The sequence below is a fragment of the Pteropus alecto genome, unplaced genomic scaffold, assembly GCF_000325575.1.
Source record: "Pteropus alecto unplaced genomic scaffold, ASM32557v1 scaffold202, whole genome shotgun sequence".
Classification (NCBI taxonomy): domain Eukaryota; kingdom Metazoa; phylum Chordata; class Mammalia; order Chiroptera; family Pteropodidae; genus Pteropus; species Pteropus alecto.
In genome coordinates, this window is record NW_006432451.1 from 2388807 (window position 1) to 2413183 (window position 24377).

Sequence of the window (24377 nt, forward strand, 5' to 3'; positions counted from 1 at the left end):
TTTCAGCAAAAATTTGGAGTCTTAAAATTAAGTTTTAAAGGGGACTTAAAAAAAAAAGGTTAAGAACCACTGTTTTCAAGTTTTAAATGTGATTTTTACTAATTTCTTTTCAAATGCTTTTAAATATCTTTAGTTAATTTAATATTCTTATTTTTTAATCTTCTAAGAATAATAATAGCTCATACATCACACTGTACTTTGTGGACCATATGGCTTATTGCAAATCCATAGCTAAATTACAATGTCTTTTTATTTTTTTACCACAGGTATGACAGACTTCTAGTTCATTCTCAGATTAAGTGCAGGAAAAAAGGGGTAATCCCCCTATCTACCACCATGGCTCAGTGTTTACTATAACCTCTTACTTTTTCTGACTCTACGAATTGGTTAAATCGTTAACTAAGCAGTGATCTGGGAAAGGAAACAGCAAGTGAGAAACTAAGGAGTTAAACTCTTTCTGCCTCTGCCACTCTGTCTTCCCTGGTACTCACAGACATTTGTATGTTATAGTGACCTATGCTTCCTGTCCAGGTGTTCTCTCTCCAAGTTCTAGTGCTGGCTATGCCAGTGCTCCCTTCTCCTTTGGGTCCTTAGTGAATTAATGGCTTGTGTGAGATTAATCTTGTGTTTCGATAAGATAGCAATCAAAATCAACTGGATTCTTTTTCTTGATATAGCAGATAATGAAAAATAAATTAGAATTTAAAAAATTTTTGTTGATTTAAGGATGTGTGAACCTCTAGGGCCACCAACATGGCGCTGACATCATTATTTAATTTAGATGACTGCAGAGTAAATGGCCTCATCAGACCCATTTGTTCCCACTGCCCCAAATGCTTGCTCTACTCTGAATTTTTGTCTTGAAGAAGTTGATAGATTTAAGTTAAGTCTTCTCTCAGCAGTTATCTTTGTAAGCAGACTTGAGAATTGCTGAGAATTTATACTGCCACCTACTCTACCCAGGTTTTCTCAGTAAAACAACTCTATGTTGAATGTCATGTTTCCTATAATTCTGAGCAAACAGAAAAGAGGTAATTTTGAATTGATATGGGACGTGTGACACACCTATCTAGAGAGAGTGTGATCTCATGGGGAGAGCATCCAGTTGGGTTTTAGGCACCCAGGGTTCCTCTCTTCTGTCTGTACTGTGGTATGTTAACATGAATGAGCCACCTAACCTTCCCTGCGCCTATCAAAAGGAGGCTTCTGTAGAAGAGCTTTAGGATTAATTCTGAGTCTTTGATTCCATTCTTGTACTTTCTGTATAAAGTATAGGAACAGGAATTGAAAAAGACTAAAACCAGCACAATGACAGAACCTGTAAAGGCCCCCTTAAGGTGACAATTAGAAATATGATAATAGAGCAATACTTTTCATAAAACTTCTATAAAATAATGTATTTGGTTACCTGTATAAAACAAGAACTGTTAATTTGTAATGTTATATTATAGCAGTATCTACTTCATCAAAATGAAGAAAAATAATATAAAAGTACTGTAGCAAACATATACATTGAACTCTCTTGATCCCTTATATGGTACCTGTTCTCCCAAGGGAATGAATAGAAATATTCAGTGGAAATTCATGCTAGGGTTAGGGTTTGGGGATTCTGTTGTGACTGCAGTATTTAAAATGGAGTTATTAGAGCTCATCTGTAATAAAAAAAATACTTGCAAAATATTGCAGCTCAAGAGTGGGTACTAAGTCCTGAAAATCCTTCAATGAAAGTACAGCAGAAATGAATCATATATTTTTAATAATCTGAAACTTATTAGTAATTAACTTTATATTTATTTATCAACTTTTGTATTTTGAAAGGAAAACTTTTTACAGTTAAAATATTTTCTTCGTTTCTACTCCCATAGTAAACAAATATTTTTTTCTGTATAATCCTGTTATTTTAAGTATGCTCATATTTCAAATGCAAACATGTATTTAAAAGTTCCATAGTCAATAATTTTCAAGGACACTAAGACCATTCAGTACGGAAAGGACAGTATTTTCAACAATTGATTTTTTCCCAAACTAGATATTCATATGCAAGAAAATGAAGTTGGACTTTACAATATATACAAAAATTAACTCAAAATTGATCAAAGACTTAAACATAAGACCTAAAACTATATTATTTTCTTAGATTTGGCAGTGATTTCTTTCTTGGGTATGATACCAAAAGCACAGGCAACAAAATTAAAAAATACATAAATCGGACTACATCAGTATTAAGCAACATCTGCGCATGAAGATACAATAACAGTTAAAAAAGGCAACCTATAGAATGAGAGGAAATATTTGCAAATCATATATCTGATAAGGGGTTAATATCCAGAATACATAAAAAACTCCTGTAATTCAACAACCAAAAACCCCAGATAACTTGACTATAAAATGGGCAGTGGACTTAAACATTTCTCCAAAGAAGATATTTAAATGGCCTACATGAAAAGATGCTCAATATCACAAGTCATTAGGGAAATGCAAATCAAAACAATGAGGTATCGCCTCACACTGATTGATCAGGATTGCTACTATCAAAAAACAAAGTGTCGATGAGGTTGTGGAGAAATTAAAACCCTTGTGTGCTGTTGGTACAAATGGAAAATGATGCAACCACTGTGGAAAACATAACAGCTTCTCAAATTATTAAAAATAGAATTACCTTACAATATAGCAGTTCCACTTCTGGTTACATGCCCAAAATAATCGAAAGGATCTCAAAGAGGTATTTGTACACTCATGTTCATAGCAGCATTATTCACTATAGCCAAAAGGTGGAAACAACCCAAGTGTTTATCTACAGGTAAACAGATAAACAAAATCTCATATATATACATACAGTGGAATATTATTCAGCCTTTAAAAAGAGAAGTTCTGACACATGCAATAACACTGATGAACTTTGAGGACATTACACTAAGCAAAGTGAGCCAGTCACAAAAAGACAAATATGTACAATTCCACTTACATCTAGAGGAATCTAGAGGAATCAAACTCATAGGAACAAAATAGAATGAAATTCTTATCAACAACTTGGGGCAGGAAGAAATATGGGGAGTTTTTTAATGGGTAGAGTTTTAGTGTTGCAAGATGTAAAAGTTCTTGAATTTGGTTGCACAACAATGTGAATATATTTAACAGTACTGAGCTGTACACTTAAAAATGGTGAGATGGTAAAATATACGTTATGTGTATTTTATCACAAATAAAAAAGTTTTAAACAGTACAGAGAAAAGAATGTTTCAAAGTAGTCACTATAGTCTTTATTGTAACTGAAAGTATTCGATGATTAAAATTTTGTGTTTTAAAATGTTATGTTAAAAAGTGTGATTTTTTTAACAGACAATTTTTTAGAGCAATTTTAGGGTCACAGCAAAATTGAGTGGAAGGTACAGAGATTGTATAGTCCTTCCTTTTAAAAATTACCCACCAGAGTGGTACACTTGTTAATAATTGATGAGCCACATTAAACCTATAAAATTTTATGTTTCAAAATGCACTATATGATTTTTTTTAATGAGAACAAATTCTATAATATTCTGTAGAAGGAAAAAAGTATAATACACTGCTTTTACACTGGACTTTGCATACTTTTAAACTTTTTCAGTTGCATACAGTTAGGTACATATAAAAAGCATTTTAACTTAAGGATTGCTACATTATACATTTGTCTAAATATGCTTATTTCAGATTTTGTTACAAGTGGAATAAAAACTGAAATTGATGAATTGTGTTTGAGCTATTAGAATTAAAGTCCTGATTAAGTGTAACAGTAAATTACATTTATACATTCTTGGTATATTAAACCTCCAATTAAGATCAAGAATCTTAAAACCATTTATGTTTTGAACCAGTAATTCTACTTCTAGGAATTGAACCTAAAGAAGTCTGGTAGAAGCTTTGCTTAACCAACTCCAAATTAACTGATGCTCTTTATTTGTTTGTAAATAAACTAAGTAATACTGCTGGTTTCCTATTCTGTGGAGTGGTCCCACACATTGCTTCAGCCAGTTGAGTTACTCTTGTCAATGCCCTCCAGCCACAGACCACTGAGAACACATCTGTAATTGAACAAGTTGGATTTATTACCATTGTAGGGAGGGAGAATGCACAGTATGCGTGCATTAAGTCATAAGGACTTATTATAGGATTTGGGCTTGTGTTGGGTGATTTTGGGAAAAGGTTTAAGGAAGAGGGGCTTTGCTCTGGATTGGATATTATTAGAATGTGGGGTGATTCTTTGGGTTTCTTAATAAATCTTATCTAGAAAGGCTGACTAGAAGGAGGCTAAAGCTATACCTGCTAGAGAAGTAGCAGTCACTCATATTAGCCAGGAGAGGGGGATGTTTGGTATTCTGTAGGTTACACAACGACCTTGTTTTTTGTCCATGTTTAGACAAAATTTTGAAGTTTTTCTTGTTTTGTCTTTTTCAAGGTCTCAGAGTGACCTTGTCTGTCGTTGATGTTTTGTGAGATTGTTTATGTTGAACAGGAGAATAGCATGGCCTGGCTATATGACCAAGGCCAACTTCAGGCATCACCAAGCTGTGTCAGGCAGTTTTCAGACATTAGGGGCTGCTTTTTTCTTCCTCAGGTTGTTGCTAAGATTCATTTGAAACTGGTTTATATCCATTGTACTCTTTGTAATTATATAATTTCATTACTTGTTTATAAAACATTGAAATTTATATGAAAAGTAATTATTTCTGTGAAAACTAAGTTGAACATTTTTGGGAAGACAATAAAGCGAATCGCTTTTAAAAGCAGGGGTCCCCAGTCCCCAGGCTGCAGACTAGTACCAGTCCGTGGCTTGTTAGGAACCAGGCCACACAGCAGGAGGTTAGCGAAGCTTCATCTGTATTTGCAGCCGCTCCCCAGCGCTAGCATCACCACCTCAGCTCCACCTCAGATCATCAGGCATTAGATTCTAATAGGAGCACCAATCCCTGGTCCCAAAAATGTTGGAGGCCACTGGCCAAAGGCATTTTTTAAATGACTATCAAATTAGGGGTGGGTAAAAGACAATATAGAGGCCGTTCAGAATACTTTTTTACCAGAACGATTCTGCACACTGATTACGGTATAAGTGTCTTCAGGTTCTTACTCCACTTTAAAGAAACTCACATTATAAGTTGCAAATGAAATATCACAAGTGTTTAAAATTTATAGTAAAAATGAGGTAGAACTCTTCACTGAAGCCACACTCAGAGACAAGGCCTTGGCCTTCTAACAAAAGGTTAGTGAATTAATGCACTTCTATCCATTTTAAGTCAAAAGTTTCAGGTATGCATGTTTTTTTTTTTTTTTTTTATGAGTTGTCAGTTAAAGCAGCATTTTAAATCAACCCAACTATAGTCCTTATTGTGTCAGGTAAGAGGCTTTTACTGTGCCAAAAAAAGTCATGTAAAGATTTAGGTGCAAATTTGTTCACTGAAACTTTATAATAATAGTAAAAAAAAAAAAAAAGAAAACCTCCACGTTTATTAATGAGAATAATGAAATTATGGCATATCCAAAAGATGAAATAGTATCTAGCTATTAAAAGATCTTTTAACAAGAAAAACAGTCACATAATGTGAAATATAAAGAGCCGGCTACAAAACCAAATTATAATCAGAATTTTAAGAATGTATATGTAATATATATTAATATATGGACAAAAATTCAAATTATGTATTTGTTTACTATGCAAACAAATACATAATTTGAAGGAAATGAACCAAGAAATTGACAGTTTACCCCAGGTACTGGGATTTCAGAGGTTTTTTATTCTCTATGCTTTTCTAAGTGTTCTATACTGAGTATGTTGTTTTTGTTTGTTTGTTTAATCAGAAGATGCTTTTTAAGAGTCTCAGTACTGTCAATTTTAGAAACATACCTGTGTCCATATCCTTCTGGCTCTTTGCTCAGTATGTTTCATTCAGTAAGAGAAGCTTTAATGTTTCCAAATGAGAAGAAAAGCAAAGGCACAGCCATGATTTATTTAGGTTGGGGGTCCTGTAGGTTTAATTAACAGGCCGATGTTTCCAGCTTCTAAGGCCTAGCATACGTATCATCTATGAATTAAGCTTTTGCGAATTGTTCCAACGCTCACCCCAAGGCAAATGCCTCTTGTTTTATACATTGTGCATGTATCTTTCTCCTCCACTAGCCATTCTGCATTGCATGTTCCTTGGAAGAAGGGAATGGCCACCTTCGTATTCCTAGTACTGAGACAGACTTTTGCTCGCAAATAAATGGCCAAATGTCTTGAATGAATGTACAGTAGAACTCCTACAATGCAAAGATTTCCTGAAGGAGTGTGTAAGCTATCTCTTAAAATATCAAGAGTTGATAGTTTAAAAAAAAAAAAAAAATTCTCAGTGGCCCACACTAAAACAGTCTTTGAAGAGCATCAGTGACAGGAAAGCAGCCTATCAACAGATTTTACATTTTTTCCCATAATTCTGGACTATTTTCGCAGTAGAACTATGCATGGACATATAAATTGATATAGCCATTTTGTAAGGACAGTTGGGCAATATCTGTCACATTGAAAATGCACACTACCTTTGCACTTAGGAATTTACCCTCCAGATAAACTTGCACAAAGTAGGCAAACATAAATAGACAAATATCCTTATTAGAGTACTGTTGGTACTATGTGTTTCTCAATAGGAGAGTGACTAGAATACTATGCAGTCACTGTGGAGTGGTCCCACAGTGGAGAATGAGGTAGATCTATTTGTATTTACAATGATGATAACTGTCCTTTATTAAGTACGTATTATATGCTGCATGCTTTGCCATGCCATTTGACATAGTCTTAATAATTCTTAAAACAACTACATGGCAGTTACTACTATTATGGCAGGTACTAGTATCTTATTATTTTGCAGATGAGGAAACTGAGGCACCGAAGTTAAATAACTTGCACAAGGTCACACGACTAGTAAGGGGCAGACCTGGTATTTGAATCCAGGCATTCCGAGGCTGCATTTTTAACCTCTAAAATGCATATTCTCCTTTCTTCTGATGGAGAGTAATCAAGATACAGACGGTCTTCAACTTAACCATGGTTTGACTTAACAATTTTTTACAATGTACCAAAGCAGTACACATTCAGTAGAAACTGGCTAGGCTAAGCTATGATATTTGGTAGGTTAGATCTATTAAATGCATTTTTGACTTATGATATTTCAACTTAAAATGGATTTATCAGGACGTAACTATCAAGTCAAAGAACATCTGTTATATATTAAATAAAACAGTTCAGAACTGAATGTATAGTATGCTATCATTTATGTTTTAAATTAACTTTTAGAAACATGACAGCATACACTGGAAGGATACAAAAGAAACAACAGTGGCTTCCTACATGGAGGAAGTGGATCATCTCTTATCTTTCACTTCATATCTGTGCATTTTAATAGTCATATATTATAAATTCTTAAGTAAAATAAGAATATCTGATATTTTGAAAATTTATAGTACTTACTGAAGACTAAGCTAATGTCATGAGTCTCAAATGCTTTATTCCTCTCTCCTTACATGCCTTAGTATAGGGTCCCCCTATTCTAACATCCTACCACCAGCTCTCAGTTCAAGATGATAGCTCTCTTCAGATTCACTTCCACTGGAGTTCGTTGCTTATCTGATCCCACTTTGAATACTTAAGTTTTTGGTTGACATAGCACCTTACTTTTGTATTTTATCCCGTTAAATTACCTACATTTTTTATTGTTTCCCAACGAATTTGAGACTGCTTATTTTAAGACATATAGATTAGATAGTTCTGTAGTTGAGAACTAAAATTAACTTGTAGTTTCCTGGAAGTTGGCAAAAAAAAAAAAAAAACTGATTTGACAAAAGGACACATACCATTTTGTTTTTTAAAAAAGTATTTTATCTTGTGCTACATTCTGAGAAAAAATCTGTTTCGTGGGCTCTTTTATGCAATTTATGCTTTTCTGGTTTCTTGTTTGTTTTTTTCTACCCAACTAAATTACAAGCTTCCTTAGGACAAATTTCATTTTCTATACTATTTTTGTTTCATCTCTGCCTAGAAAACATTCACTTATTATTATGGTTGAAATTATAAATTAAGCAACAACTGCAACCCAGCCATATTTCAAAGATTATGTTACTGCCACTTTTCAAAACTTAATCTTTGAGCAGTTGAGAAATTGACACGATTTATATCCTACTCAGCAGGGAATCTTCTCTGATAGCCCTCAGAAAAAAAAAAAAAAATCACAATTTCTCAGTGTAGCTTTTACTGAGTTCTTTTGTAGCCCTTACTTCCTAGCTGAGTATATAGTGTAAAGAACTGGAAATTTGTTTGAACTTTCATTTTATGACAATTATATGTTGTTAAATATGGCCTATAGCTTTTGCTTAAAAAGAGAAACAGGTCTAAAATGGAGTCACTTGTTCTAAGCCCCACATCAGCAAACCAAGGCTTACTATGTGATATGATTGCAGTTTTAGCCACTGACCTTTTCCTTTCTCTCAGGTCAAGTTATCAAGGCATGGGACATCGGGGTGGCTACCATGAAGAAGGGAGAGATGTGCCATTTACTGTGCAAACCAGAATATGCATACGGCTCAGCTGGCAGTATCCCCAAAATTCCCTCAAATGCAACTCTCTTTTTTGAGGCAAGTATGTGTGTGATGTTGCCTTGTTTGCATCTGCTCTACTGTAGTGCTGGCTCTGAAGCAACAGGCCGTGGAATAAGGAGCTAAGCTTGCTATTGAGAATTAGATCCAATTTGTTTATTTTGGAGCTTGGCTTCTTGAATTGTTTCCCACAAACCCAAGGGGTGTGTACCAGTGCTTTCTTAGAAACGTGTCTCTGGCACAAAAAAGTCATATCCAAATAAACAAAAGACACCAGGGTTAAGAATAAAGGTTCTGGTCAGTGGTGTGAATGTGACATTAAAATTGACCAGAAGACAGAATGGAAATGTGGGAGATAATGTCAAAATATACGTAAATCAAGTTGTAAGATATTTTCATTTTATAAGGGTTTATAAATGTCACAGATCTTCATTAGAAGCAGTGGTGATAATAAGGTATTCATCCTGTATTGAATCACCATATTTGGCCAAACTTGATTTAAAAATTAGGGGGACAAATGCCCAAAACAGCATAACAAGGTAAAATACACCCTCGGTTGAAGGTAGGCCTGATTTATAGGATTTATTCTTACATTTTAAGAAGGGAATTCCATGAATCTGGGGTGAAAAAGTGGTAGCCCCTCAAGTCAGACAAAGTAGTTTGGGGCCAGTACTTCATAACTGTGGCTTTTTGCCCACTATGCAGTGTTCCTAGAATTTCCTGTCTGTCTTTGCACTGCAGCCCCACAGAATGTGGTTCCAGACATTATCATTACATGAAAGTTCTTTCCAAGGATTGAAAAGTGCCATGTTCTTTTTTCCCCCTACTCTTCCAATAACTACGATGCATAGATAAGTATAAAACAGATTTTTATTTTGTAAAATGAAAGGACAGTTGGTTGCCCTTGCCTTTAAATATGTTAAATTGATATTGTTTGGTCTTTTCTCAGCCAAATCCATTTTTCCTTTCTAGATTGAGCTCCTTGATTTCAAAGGAGAGGATTTATTTGAAGATGGAGGCATTATCCGAAGAATCAAACGGAAAGGAGAAGGATACTCAAACCCAAACGAAGGAGCAACAGTAGAAAGTAAGTATTGTTGTGAAAGGAACTAGTCTTTAAAAGTTGAGTTCCATTTATATGGATAAAATTGAGATTTCTTTTTCTAAATCTGTTTATAGAAATAAATTTTTGAATATATCAAGAATAGTTTTAAATTTGACATTTATTTAGTAATGACTTCGTTAGTAAATATTTATTCAGTATGTATGTGCCAGGTACTTTGCTAGCCTCTCCAAACTCAAAAAAAAAGAAAAAAAAAAAACCAAAACAGTTTACCCTATCCATCAAGGAATTCCTACTCTATAGTTTCCTTGGTGTTCCAAGAACTGCGTTAGTCGCCCTACATGTTTATTCATTTATTTCTCACAACCCTATGCGGTAAGATTTATCATCCCCAGGTGAGAAAAGCAAATTTAAAAAAGTTATATAAAGAAGATCTGTGACATTTATAAACCCTTATAAAATGAAAATATCTTACAACTTGATTTACGTATATTTTGACATAAATTGCCCAGCATTACACAGTTACTAAAAAGCAGTAGATCGTAATGCCCTTCCAGGGCTCCCAGACCCATCTCACTGGCTGTCATCAAGATTAAAACAGTTTTATCATTTTAGTTAGATCAAGATTAGATAATAGTGTTCATTCTATTCTACAACAGGAGACCTGGGTTCAAGGTCTGCTTTGCCATTTGTTGAGTGATCTGAGACTATTCCATTTTTTCATTTGCTAAGTTGGGAATAAGGACCGAGGACTAGGATAAGTGATCATTCTTCTTTCCAATGGACATTGTCTACACCACTGTGTACACTACTTGTCAGTTAGCATTCAATGAGCATTTGCCCATTTGCCCAGTATACAGTGACTGCTTGAGGACTAGGGTCTTCTTCACCTTTCTGTTTCCGTCACCTACAGTGCCTTATACACATTTGGTGTTAAGTAAACACTTTTCTACATGGGTAAATGTTTGAAAGATGCCATTTACTGTGCTGGAATACTTCAAAAAAGAGTTCTGAGAAAACAAGAATACTTCCATTAAGAAAAAAATCACTAAATAAGGATGGCAATATGAACTATGATAAAAGGCCTATTTTTAAATTTAAGAGTTCATTTAAAACAATAATAGTTGATTTTCTTATCTTTAATTTTGTATATACTTTGGACCCATATTTCTATGAGTTTGGCAGTTTAGTTCAAATTCTCCGCCCCTCCCCCCCTTTGGAAACAGTTCTAAATCATATTGCTGTACTATTGCAGTTGAAGTATTTAGTTATCACTCAGGATAAGGTTTAGAATAAATGAAGATGAGCTCAGATGGATAATGTTGGAGAAATACCTAGACCAGAAATCAGGAGATAGGCTTCTTTCTGGCTTCACCTGTCTCTAACTAGACCTCACCTCTCTGAGCTTTAGCTTCCTTCCTATACAGGGATGCAGGCACTGTAGACCTCTTGATATCTAAGGTCCTACCAACCCTAAAGATTCCGTGATAAAATTCTAAATGTTTATGCAAGCTATAGGACTGATAAAAAATTATCCTCAGTATATGAATAACTTCTTGAAAAGCTTGTCTATAACATGTATTTAAATGTTTAATTATGAAAAATTTCAAACATATACAAAGGTAGGGTTTTTTTCCCTATGATACAGTGACTCCCCACATTTAACAATTCATACTATATATTTTAAAACTGAAGGTTTTTGTTAACTAAAGGGGAAACATTTTCCCAATTACAGACACCACCACGAAACTACCACTGTATAGTTAACTTTAGAGTAGGCTGAATTAAATCAAATCCTGCTTTGGTGGTAATATTTCCAATGGGAGTCTTTTTTTTTAACATTTTGTTTTAAAATAAGTTTTGACTTACCGAAAAGTTACGAAACTAGTACAGAGAATTCCCTTACATACTTCACCCAGCTTCCCTTAATGCTAAAATCTTACATTTATCAAAATTGGGAATTTAGCATTGATACAATAACAGTAACTTTTGTACAGACCTTGTTTGAATTTCACCAATTGCCACACTGATGTCTTTTTTCTGGTCCACGATCAAATTCAGGATCCATCATTGTGTTTAGTTGTCATGTCTCCTTTGTCCCCTCCAGTCTATGATAGTTCATCACTCTTTCTTTGTGTTTTTCATGACTTTAATACTTTTGAAGACAACTGGCCAGCTATTTTGTAGAATACCCCTAAATTTGGATTTGTCTGATGTTTTCTCTTGATTAGATTGAGGTTACACATTTTGGGGAAAATACCACATAAGTGATGTGTGCTTCTCAGTTCATTGTCAGGAGGTACACGATGTTGGTGTCTCATCACTGCTGATGTGAACATTGGTTAAGGAGAGGTCTGCCATATTTCTCCACTGTAAAGTTACTGTTTTTCCTTTTAATTACTAAGTATCTCATTGGGAGTGAAATACTAGGAGACTATACAAATATCTTCTTTTATATCGCACCTTCACACACTGATTTTAGCATCCCTGAATGATTTTTGCATGCAACAGTTTATTACTGTGATATTTGCCTAATGGTGATTTTATCTCCACTTTTCCTTCTACATTTAATTGGAGCTCTGCTGTAAGAAAGAGCAGCCTCTTCTCCCATTTATTTATTCAGTTATTTATTTATATCAGTATGGATTTTTTTTTCTGTAGATTATTATATGTTACTATTCTTACTTATTTTATTGCTCAGATTGTCCCATATTTGGCCATTGGAAACTCTTCTCCAGTTTGGCTCTTGTGTCCTTTCAATGTACATGCTACATTGTTTTTTAAACTCTTGGTAACTTCGGCATCACTGGTGCTCTAGGCTCATTTGTAATTTCCCTGTCCCGGGCTTAAAATTAACCATTTTCCAAGAAAGTAAGATCTAAGTGCTAGGTATACTCATGGAATGTTACTGTTTCAAGAATCTCTTAGCAGACAAAACTAGGAAATACATGTACCTCAGTATGCATATACACACATTTATATGTATTTCTATATTAGTCTGTATACATAATAAAAACTATGAGTATATACTGACACTTCCCATTCCAATCCAACACCGTGGGTTTCTTCTAACCTCTTCCTGTGCTTATTTGAAACTACTTTCTCCGACAGTGAGAAACTTGGCTCTCATCATCCACACATTGTAGAATATATAGAAGGTACTTTCAGAATTGCCAACCCATGTCCCTGTGAAAAACAAATTTCCTTAATAGAAAATATTTGTGTATAGTTCCTCTTGTCATTAGCCTTACAGCATACATTAAAAACAGTTTTCCAACTTAGTTCTTTTCTTCCTCACTCTCTTCACTATGGTTATGTTATACATTTGTAATACAGTTTGGTTCATTGGTTATGTTTGCATTCCATTTGTGGTTCCCCCTCACACTGGTTGATTTTAATTATTCATTTATTTTTTGGATATATGAAACATTACCATGAGATTCTAAACTACAGTTATTGTTCAGTATCCACAAGGGATTTGTTTCAGGACACACTCAACTCTCCCCATCTCCATCCCCCACAGATCCCAAAATCTACCGATGCTCAAGTCTCATATATAAAATGGTGTATTTGCATATAACTTGCACATATCCTCCCATATACTTTAAATCATCTCTAGATTGCTTATACCTAATACAGTGTAAATGCTATCTAAATTGTTATACTGTGTTTAAGGAATAATGACAAGAAAAAAGTCTGTGCATGTTCAGTACAGAAGCAGTCATCGTAGGCCTAACTACATAGTACATGTCAGCAGCAACGTAACTCCCCCACCCCCACCCCCTCCGCCGAATTTTTTTGATTCACAGTTGGGTGCAGAACCCGCAGATACAGAGGGTCAACTGTATACAAAAATATATACTCAGAAGTGTTATTCCTCCCTCATCCCTGCTAACTTGTTCCCATTTCCCCATTATTTCTTCCTGTTGGTAACTAATCTCACTAGTTTCTAATTCTCATATTTCTTTTGCAGAAATGAGCAGATACATGTATTTTTTTTTTTTGCATAAAGGGTAACATGCTATGATTGAAAATTTTTAAATGTATTTGAATAATTCTTTATATAATTTTATTTTCTCTGCTTTTAAATATCTTAAGAAAAGGCAATGACTGATCCTTTGTCTCTCATCTTGTTAGATTATAATTTACTGGAAAATTTTAGAGTAAATTGTTAATTTTTATTTTTTTCTTCCAAAAGCCCTTTTTGGTTTTCTGGGACAAGTCAATTTTATAAAAATTTCTTGTATGTTCATTTATCAAAGTTAAGGTGTCCTGTTTTCCCTCTTTGAAACAAGTTAGCTATGTGTGGGAGGAGGACAGAAGGTTGACTTAAAAGTAGTCCTTGTCAGAAACCAAGATCACATTGTTCTTTTTGAAGTCTTCTCGTACTTCACCAGTTTGCCTTTTTTTGTAACATCAGCCATGCACTTAGATTCAAAACCAGGTAGAAACCCTAGAACTAAATCCAGTTCTGCAGTGCAATAGAACAACAGACAATGATCATTCATTATAAGTCATTATAGATACACAGAGTTACAAAGTTTCTGTCACTTCTGTGTAAAGGTACAGTGAGTAGTGGGGGCATGGCCATACAGGCTTTGGGAGCAACAGACTTGAAATATATTTGGAATCTTGATATTTTTATGACTATACAAGTTACTTAACCATCTTGAGCATCTAGTTTTCTTATCTGTAAAATGGGAATAATAATCTCCCGCCCCCCATAAACTGTTATGACAGTTAAATGAAGAAAGGTGCCTAGTTCATGGTGGCATTCAATTTCTTTTCTCTGTTATGTTTATATCATTTGTTTTGCTTCCTTTAAAGAAATAAATTCTTGATCCTCTTTCTCTTATATCCTAGATCCAATCCATCAGCAAATCTTTTTGGTTCTACCAGGGTTAACCTGGAACCCATCATTAATTTGTCTTTTGTCCTAACAGTCTTCAAATTAATTATATATATCTTAATAATAATCTTACCTAAATCATATTCCTTCAGGATTTTTGTTTGTTTGTTGAAAAGTAAAATTATAGACTGAATCAAAAGGCTTTTACCGAATAGTGATCTTTTACTTCCTTTTAATAACTTGTTTGTTTTCTATGTGAAAGAGAAAACTTAGTTAGACAGGATTTATTCTTTCTCATAGAAATTTTGGCTTTTACTGTCTCTGTCAGGATCCTAATGCTTGCAAATCAATTTTTAGATTCCATTCCAGTGTACTTTTTGTTATGTCAATTAAGATGACAATCTTGTAATTTTTATTCAGTGTCCTTTTTGCATTTAAAAAAAGTCACTGTGTTCTAAGGTATTCTAATTGACATTATTATGATGACTGATACTTTAGTCATCCTACTTTAGTTTAATTGCCAGTAGTGGCTACGTTGTTACTTTTAAGCTTTGCTTTCTTAGAAAATTCAATAGGACTGACATAATGCTCTAAATAGCCACCAGGACCCCTTACCACAACTCCCCATCTCTCACGTCTAATTCGTTAAGTGTTTGGAGTGGGCACATCAAAGTGCCGGCTGTATGTGGCTTTCTAACCTCTAGCTTCACAGTGCTTTCAACCAACTTTACAAGCAAAGAATGCAGACAATGGGTAGTATTTTCAAATGCGAAAATTTCAGTAGAATGATCTGTGTCAGTGGCCCCCAACCTTTTTTGGCACTAGGGACCGGTGTTCTTATGAGATTCTAATACCTGATGATCTGAGGTGGTGCTGCTACTAGCTCTGGAGAGCAGCTGCAAATATAGATGAAGCTTCGCTTGCTCGCCCGTCATTCCCCTGCCTCTGTACAGCCCCGTTCCTAACAGACCACGGACGGTATGGTCAGGTCCAGGAGTTAGGGACCCCTGATCTGCGGGATTCAAATTGTTGGAGCACTCTTCCCACTCATCTCATTTTCTTCTCCAAATCCCACTGAAGTGAAAGATGGGGCCTGAGAGTAGAAACTGATTTCAGAAAAGAGGAAGAAATCCATATTAGTGTTGGCAAACAGGGAGAATACAAGAAATGGATCAGAAATTATTAAGAGCTTCTGGAATATGTAAAGTAGATAAAATTGACTGATGGAAACTAGATTCAGGAAACCCAACCCAAAACAGGTGTAGAGAAGACCTCCACAGAGGTACATACCGTTCTTCTCAACAGGCATGGGCAGAACTCCAAGCCCAGTCAGCTGGTGCAAGGGACCCAAAGCAGGCTATGGGGCAATCATCAGGGTTGTTATAAAACAGTATGGAACAGCTGAGCTAGTAAACCTCTAGTGTGGCAATCCTCAACTTTGGCTGGATTTACAATTACCTGGGGAGCTTTGAAAATCCTCATGCCCAGGCTTTTAGCTTGGACCGGTTAAATAAAAACCTCAAACCTCCAAAGACAGAACTCCTCAGCTTTCCCAGGGGATTCTCGTTTGCAGCTCAGGATTGAAAATTACTACTCTAAGATCTGGCTGTGACTTTTGCTCCCAGGCTAAAGCCATGAAGGCCAGATTTCTAAAATAGGACCTGTCTCAGAAGACTCCACATGGTAGGACTTGGACTAGAGAATGAGAACGTAAAGTGTCTTTGAACTTTCAAAACAGACGTGAAGGGGGGAAAAGTGAAATAGCAGCTCTGCACAACAGTAAATATGCTAAAGTGTTTTGCTTCTGAAGTAAAATCTTTTCATACGTTGCCAGTGGGAAAACTGTCCCCAGTCTTCCTGTGCACATTGTGCTCGGCACATAATAAATGCTCAGTAAATACTTGTAATCTCTTTACCCAGAGATCGCTATAATTAGCCCACCCCTTTTGGGAAAAGGCCTACCATGGAAATGTATTCAACTGCTTAGAAATACTGTGCTAGGTAGCTATAAACGTTTGATCTTGCTTAATTCTTTTTTTTATAATAAGACCAGACAACAAAGACTCATCAGCAAAATACCATGGAAAAGAAGCACCGAAGTGGACTAAGAAGAAACAGAAGAGAACTTTTAAAATACTAATTACTATCTTCAAAGATATTTAACAAGATACTAAATTTATAAGTTAAACAACCAGCTTCTCTGAAAAAAGAAAGAGAAGATAAGAAAGTTTTTGGAAATTAAGAATATGATTATTAAAATTAGAACTTAGAGGAGGGGTTGAAAAGCAAAATGGACAGTCCAAGAATTCTGAATTCATGATATGAAAGAAAGTCAAGAATATCTCAGAACACAGAGCAAAAAAAGAAAGATGAAAGAAAAATTAGAAGACAGAGATAATCAAGGATAGAAAATGTTCATCTAATCAAACATGTAATAGAAGAAAATTTCCTAGAGAAGATAGAAGAGTCGTAAGATTGAAAGGGCTAGTTGATAGTGCCATACCAGGAGGAAGGAGTGCTTTTTCACCTAGATACATCTTGGTGAAATATCTTAATTCCATAGTTTAAAAGAAAATTTTGAACTCTTCCAGAGAAGAACAAGCTATATGCAAAGGAATGAGAATCAGAATAGCAGACTTCTTATGCGTGACACTAAATACTAAAAGACAGTTTTTTGAACATTGTGTCTAACTATGAGTGTTTTAAACCTAGAATTCTATAGTCATTGTCATTTAAGTATGAGAACAAACTTAACTTGGAACATGCAGACTCATGCCCTTTTAAAAAAAACACTATAAGATATATATATATATATACTAAAACATCACACAAAAAAAATTAATAAATCCAAGAAGTGAAGACTCAGGCATAAGAAACATTAGGGAGCAAAAAATAATTCCCAGAACATGACAGTGAAGTTATATACACTTAGTTATATACACTTATCTTGAAAAAACCCTGAAATGGTAGAACTTTAATGTTAAAAATAATAGTTTGACCGTCTGGAGCTAGGTTCTGGATCATTTTAACAAAATGTGGTAAGATGGGAAATGGAAAGGGGATACAAAATTGCCTAAAATGATTTTCTTTTTCTAGGGGTGATTATGCTGATTAATTGTTAACATGATAAAAATACATACACCTTGAAACGAAGACGTGTTTAAAATTTAATGTTAGGTACTAGCAGGAACAGGATGTAGAACTTCCAAACCCAGTGGAGAGTGGGGAAGTGGAGGAACAAGGAAAATGTGATCGATCCAGTAAAAGTAATAAAGGAAAAATAATAAGAAAACATTATATAGAAAACCTAAAATAAGATGGTAGGAATAAAACAAATCATATCCGTGATTACAAAATATATGAATAGGAAAAAGTCACCTATAAAAGCAAAAACTCTTACAAGATTAAAACAAAACCTAGCTGTATGTTCTTTTTAAATAAAACACCAAAACCAGAATGGTATGAAAAATTGAAAATGGAGGAAAGATTTCATGTGTGACCATGTTGAGATCTGATAGAACTGAAGTGTTTTTAGTTTTGTTTTTCACATGCTTTCGAAGTATTTATGAATGTCCTGGCAGATTTTGTCTGGTAAGAAAAGGCAAATTCTTGAAACCATTTTATTATATCTTTTACAAAATAGTGTATTGTGGCACTTGGTCTAAAATGGACAGCGTTTGTTCTTTTCAGTATTTTAGATTTATATAGCTCCTTCTAAAAAGTTATCTTCAAGTTTTAGAGTAAAATCTTAGTAGAAAATAGTCTTATTTATTTTTTTAAAAAAAAATCCAGCCAATGGATCATTTGTTTTAGGATAGTATTAGAAAACAAAGGTTCTATATCATTAAAGAATTTAAATAACTTGAAATTTATTAAAAATAGGAGTACCAACTAATATATAAAAAAGGAAAATTCTTATGAGTGAAAATTACTACCATTTTCCTTAATGCTCTGTTTTCACATTAATCATTAAATAAATATTTACTTTCTGGCCCTGAACTGTGTGTTGAGCACTGTGAGGTACAAAAGAAGCATAGGACATTGCTTTTTCCTACTTTTGAGTTTTATTCACACTTTGAAAACTCTCTGTGAGAGCCATTAAGTGGTTTCTTATATTAAGTTCTAAAACTTGTTTTATCTGATATAATTAACCACTAATTGCAGTAAATAATCATAGCTAACATTTATCGAGTTCATCTCTGTGTCCACATGTAACAGTGTGAAAACATAGCAGACACCCTGACACACAAATGAATAAATGTCAAGCACTGGGCTAAAAGCTTTAATCAGTACCTAATTTAATCCTCTCAACAATTATGAGTTAGCTAATACTATTTTTCCTTTTCTGTAGTGAAGAAACTGAGTCAGATAATTTAGATGACCTTGCCCAAAGCCACAGTTGTTAAGTGGCAGACTGGGACTGGAATCCACATTTGACTCAAGTGCTAAACCCATGTAAAGAGAAGAGTCGTGAGGATTCGTGTAGGTGTAGAATTTATTGCTGTGTTAATGCTTCCTGTTTAGACTGAGATATGTCATTTGCATAAATGTTATTCTATTCAGTAGTCAGCTTCCATGTCTGCTCTCAGCATCTATCCCTCAGTTCCATAAGCAATTTTACAGTGGTATTTCTTAATCTCGAAAAGTATGAAATCATGCAGAAGAGGAAAGAAGGCAGTTTGCCCCCACTTTGACCACCACGCCTGGTGGGAACAGTTTCTCTGCTAATCAGTGATTAATATGCTATCCTGATTTTAGAAATCCTTCTCTGCTTCCTCATTTGCCTTTTCAGGGGTTCGTTAAGATCTACTGTCTCTTGGATGCTCTACTCTATTAGACAGGAGACACAGGCAGAGAGAAACTCATTTGGCATGAATTAGGCAGCAGAGAAAACACTTGGCTAGTGGGAGTAACCTGTCAACCTGGTTTTCTCTGGCCAAATGACCGGTCTTGTCTAGTAGTAATGCTATTACAACATTCCCATTCAGATCCCCATGACCCAGTAATTGTTTTAGGAATGAGTGCAAAGCTATCAGACACCAACTACTATAATTAGAAAAGGGAAAAACAGACACTTACCAGAGCTACGTCTTTAGGCTGGAGCGTTTACAGCACTTTTTTTTAAAGGTTATGGAGCCTCTTTCTCAGTTTTGCTTCCTAAAATAAAATTATACAGTTTTGGGGTTCTTGTATTCCAGTGTTTGTTACTGCAGTACCCTCTTTCCTCCCCCCCCCCGTTTTAATCGGAGTACAAATTGCTGTCAGCACATTGAGTTCATGTGCCAGCCACATTCAGAACAGGGTGTTCTGTGCTCTTCAAAACAAAATTGCTGTAGGGCAGTAAGAGAACAATAAGTCAGAGCTCCAGTTTAAGTGATGTTTTGCAGCAGACCAGCCTCATTGGATGTGGTTACACTCAGATTGCGCAGCTAAACTCTAGTAATTTGGTTTGGTTTGACTTCATGGGGTTTGCAGGACCTCTCCCTACTCTTTAAGTTACGTAAACTATAAGTCAAGAGAAAATGTTGTCCCTTTTTAACTCGCTTATTTCTTTCTCTACCAAAAAAAAAGCCCTAAGTAGAAGCATCCTGTATGTACTTTAATTCTCTTTGGGCACGTCATAGATCATTTACTTCCCGTAAATCATGCTGGTTGGAATTAGCAACAGACCTCCTGAGCCCTAGAGGCTGAGCTCCCAGTGAGTCATGATGGTTATTATTAAATATTTATTAAATGAGTATTTGCATTAAGAGATTCAAGGTCAGAAGCAACCACAGGTCTTCCATAGCCAGCTCTACCACAGTTGGGTGGCAATTTTTGAGACAGTTGAAAAAAATAATAGCTGGCTGGATGGGAGCTAGGCATGCCTGCCTCTATCACCATGAAGGGAAGCCCCCACTGTGGCAGTTGGCACACGTTTCTGTGGCTCCGAGGTGGTGTGTGAGTTTTTCTCAGCAGTCTTGTAGAACTCGTCCAACAGTGTTCCAAGTTTAGAAGCCGGTTAACTAGCTATAGTTTTTGCTACTTATAGATGTAAAAAGTCAATGGACCGTATATTCCCTGAGGCTATAATACCTCCTCTTGCTCTGACATTCCAGATAGTATTAAAAGATGGTGGTTTTACATATATATATATAAAACTGGTGTATGTGTGTGCGCGCACACACGTCAGTTTATCAGTTTAAGATTTTAATGTAGGTAGTTTTAGTTCAGGTCCAACTTAGAACAGTTAGATTTACCAGAGGGGGAAAAAAAAAGATTAGTCCATCTATAAGATAGTAAGTATTCATAAGAGTTATTATAAATTTTTACCTTTTATTAGGTGGCCACAACATTTATCATGTATTGTCTCTTAGACCAGCTTCAATGAATGGTTTGTTGTGGGGTTTTTTGCTTGCTTAATTATGCCTTCATTATCATTTGACTTGAACTTTTTTTTACATGCTTGCTTCACTTATCTTTCCCAACATATTTATTAGTCTATCTTTTTTATTCTAATATTACAGGTTATCACATGTGAAGAACCCTTTTTTCCCCAGAATTCATCTTTATTCTTTTTTTTTTTTCCAATTAGAGTTGACATTCAGTATTATGTTAGTTTCAGGCATACAGCCTAGTGGTTAGACATTTACATAATTTATGAAGTGATCCCCCTGATTAGTCTAGTACCCACCTGGCACTATACATAATTATTACCTGTGTTCCGTATGCTGTACTTCACGTCCCCATGATCATTTTGTTAACTACTAATTTGTACTTCTTAATCTCTTCACCTTTTTCACAACTCCATCCCATCTGGCAGTCACTAGTTTGTTCTCTATATCTGTGAGTCTGTTTCTGTTTTGTTTGTTCATTTATTTTGTTCTTTAGATTCCACATATAAGTGAAATCATATGCCATTTGTCCTTCTCTGTCTGGCTTATTTCACTTAGCATAATACCCTCTAGGTCCATCTGTGTTGTTGCAAATGATAAGATTTCATTTTTTAAATGGCCGAGTAGGTGTAAAGAGAACTTCTGAAATTATTTATATAATTTTAATATCAAGTATATACATCAAACCGAAAACCAGGCTAGGAAACTGACACATGGGCAGGAATCTTCTGCAGAGTCTCTGGATTTCCTGTTTTGAAAACACATTCAAACTTGATCAACCAAAAACCACAATGAATGTACTGATAGTTTCCTTCCCCACTAAATGTACTCTCCTTTAGGGAGGAAGATACTTCTAACAATAAACTTTTTTAGACAAAAAGATTTATCAACTAAGTTGTGAGCTACTAGGATAATAAATCTCACTATTTGAGGAATTCCACAGTACATGGGCTGAAATTCACTTTGCTCACCCAGCAGATCTTTTTTCATGAAAGGTGTCATCACATTAGTCTAAATTCAATTTTTCGAGCAGATCTAAAAATATTTAAGAATGCAAACTTTTCAGAACTCTCAACTCCTTTCAAAGAAACATGAGTTTTTACTCTAGTAAAAATATTTTAAGCTTTAGACTCCCTGTTGAACCTCTCTAGTATGTATATATTTGAAAATAATAAAGTTGGATTTACTTTAAAAATAATTACCAGTTCAAAAGAACTTTCAATGTGCTGCAGGTTGATTATTTTATCTAGAGCATTCCAGAAGCGAGTGTAATAGAATCAGCAGCATTTGTAGTATGGGACCAAAAGCAAAATTTCTATATGCCAGCTCCACCCTGAGAGCCAGTCTAGTTCTTGCCCTTGTTTGGAGGGTCTGACTCGAGAGGCAGGCCTTTTCTAATTTTGCCCAAGCTTCTTATACTCCATCTTGTGTCTGCAATGGGAGCAAATCAGGATGGTATTAATCCTAGTAAATTAATTGTCTCATGGAAAAAGTATAACAGAACGAGTGATTTTTAGTCTCTCTAAAGCAAGTTATTGATCTAAAATAGAGCAACCAGTCTTAGAAAAGAAGCATTTTAAGAAATTGTTACATTGAATCTAGGCCATTATATTACAAAAGTAGAAATAAAACATTTTCTTATGAAAGACGAATTATTATATTGTTGTTGTGCTATCATACAAGCCATCTATTTTCCTTTTTTAATTAAATTAATTGGAGTGACATTGTTTAATAAAATTATATTGGTTTCAGTGTACAGTTCAATAATACATCATATGTATATTGCATTGTGTGTTTACCACCCAAAGTTTCCCTCCATCTTATATTTGATCCCCTTTTCCCTTATCTACCCCCACATCCATTTTTCTTATTGAGTCAAAGACCTAAATGGTAAGGAATGAATAATCCTATTAAAAGTACTTGAAAGTTTCAGAGAATCGTTTATCCTAGGAAAAAAGTCTAACTGATCAAGAGAAAATATATATATTTATATGCCTTTTTTCTATTTTGTCTTATAAAAACATAAAAGCCCCTTATGTAATATGAAATTTCCTGGGAATAAGATGAGTGAGTTTGAGTGGAGTAGGGAATTAGGCCCCAAGAAATTGACCTCTTTACTTAACATATCAGAAGAGGCGGTTAAGTAATACGTGAAGTTATAGTAGACTGTTGACTCCTTCAAGCTTTACATTTATTACCCTACTGAGGGACATAGCTATGTTAGTTGTTGATGATGTTGACTTTGGGTTTTCCGTTTTTATTCAAATGTATTTGTGAACTAGATTAAGACTTTAAAAAAAAACTTCTGTATTCAGTTAACCTTTGTATATCATTGGGGAAATAGTCATTCAGTTGTTTTTCATCTAAGCATCTGAAGTCAAGATGAAGTTATAAATGTTTAAGCTACTATATATTTGATATTAAATTTGTGCCAGTTTGATAATTATCTAGTATTTCTTGATCTCGTGTTACAGGTGAGGAAACCTGTCATTTAGTAGGCTTAGATCAAACCCGTGTTTCCACTTTGTTTTGCTATCCACTAAGCTATCTTATTGATACAGTTATCAGTAATTATAAGTTTAAACTTAAAACAGAAAGAAATACGATTGCTCTTAAATTTCCAGACTGGGTGGACTAAGCGTTGATAAGCCATATCATGTATGTCTCTAGATGAAATGAGAAAAGGAAATACTCATTTTTCACTTCCCTAGATTAGCCAGTCCTAGGAGCAGCTTTGTTGACTGCCCTGTCTCCTCTCCCTCAGTCCACCTGGAAGGCCACTGTGGTGGAAAGATGTTTGATTGCAGAGATGTGATATTCATCGTTGGCGAAGGAGAAGACCACGACATTCCAATTGGAATTGACAAAGCCCTGGAGAAAATGCAGCGGGAAGAACAATGTATTTTATATCTTGGACCACGGTAAGCAGCGCATTAGTTCAGTACACAGCGAAGTTGTCTGAAGAACAGGGATATGCTTGCTTTTTCGGTCAACATTTTGGTATTTTCAGTGAAGTTAATGCTAACAGTGGAAACAATTAAATCAAACTATAGTTACAGAGTGAACTACTAGGCCTTATGTCACAAAATTTTGTGAGCCTGTTTACTCGATTGATATGTGTATGTTGAAGATAAGGCGGACAGGCAAGTTTTCCTTTTTTATTTGTTTTGCCTACCATATTGCCAAGACAGGAAGCTGTTGACACATCTCACATGATTCTCTTGCCCCCTCTTTCCTTTAATCTAAAGTAGGCAAGAGGCAGTACAACATGTTGGGGTTGGAAGTAGAAGCATTTGGATGATTTATTACTACTTGAATTTGTGCCACCTGTTCTTATACAGTCCCTGAAAAAAAAGAAAGAATGTTCTTCCTGCATCTAAAGGCAGCGGAGATGACTCATTTTTGCCTAAATTTTTCCCATCATAAGGATACCCATTAGCACTTCCAAGCTTAGAACTATCAGACACTAACAGTCTCTCTTGTGAAAACATGTTTG

The 24377-nt window shown here is 35.0% G+C and overlaps 1 protein-coding gene across 7 annotated transcripts in view; it reads left to right on the plus strand.

Moving 5' to 3' along the window:
- Positions 1-24377, plus strand: part of FKBP5 (FK506 binding protein 5) — an 86783-nt gene that overhangs the window by 45089 nt on the left and 17317 nt on the right. For all 7 annotated transcript variants that reach the window (XM_006907331.2, XM_006907330.1, XM_015585900.2 and 4 more), the window contains 3 exons: positions 8492-8634; positions 9568-9682; positions 23646-23802. In XM_006907331.2, the coding sequence (XP_006907393.1) occupies positions 8492-8634; positions 9568-9682; positions 23646-23802 (415 nt within the window). The remainder of the gene's footprint in view (positions 1-8491; positions 8635-9567; positions 9683-23645; positions 23803-24377) is intronic.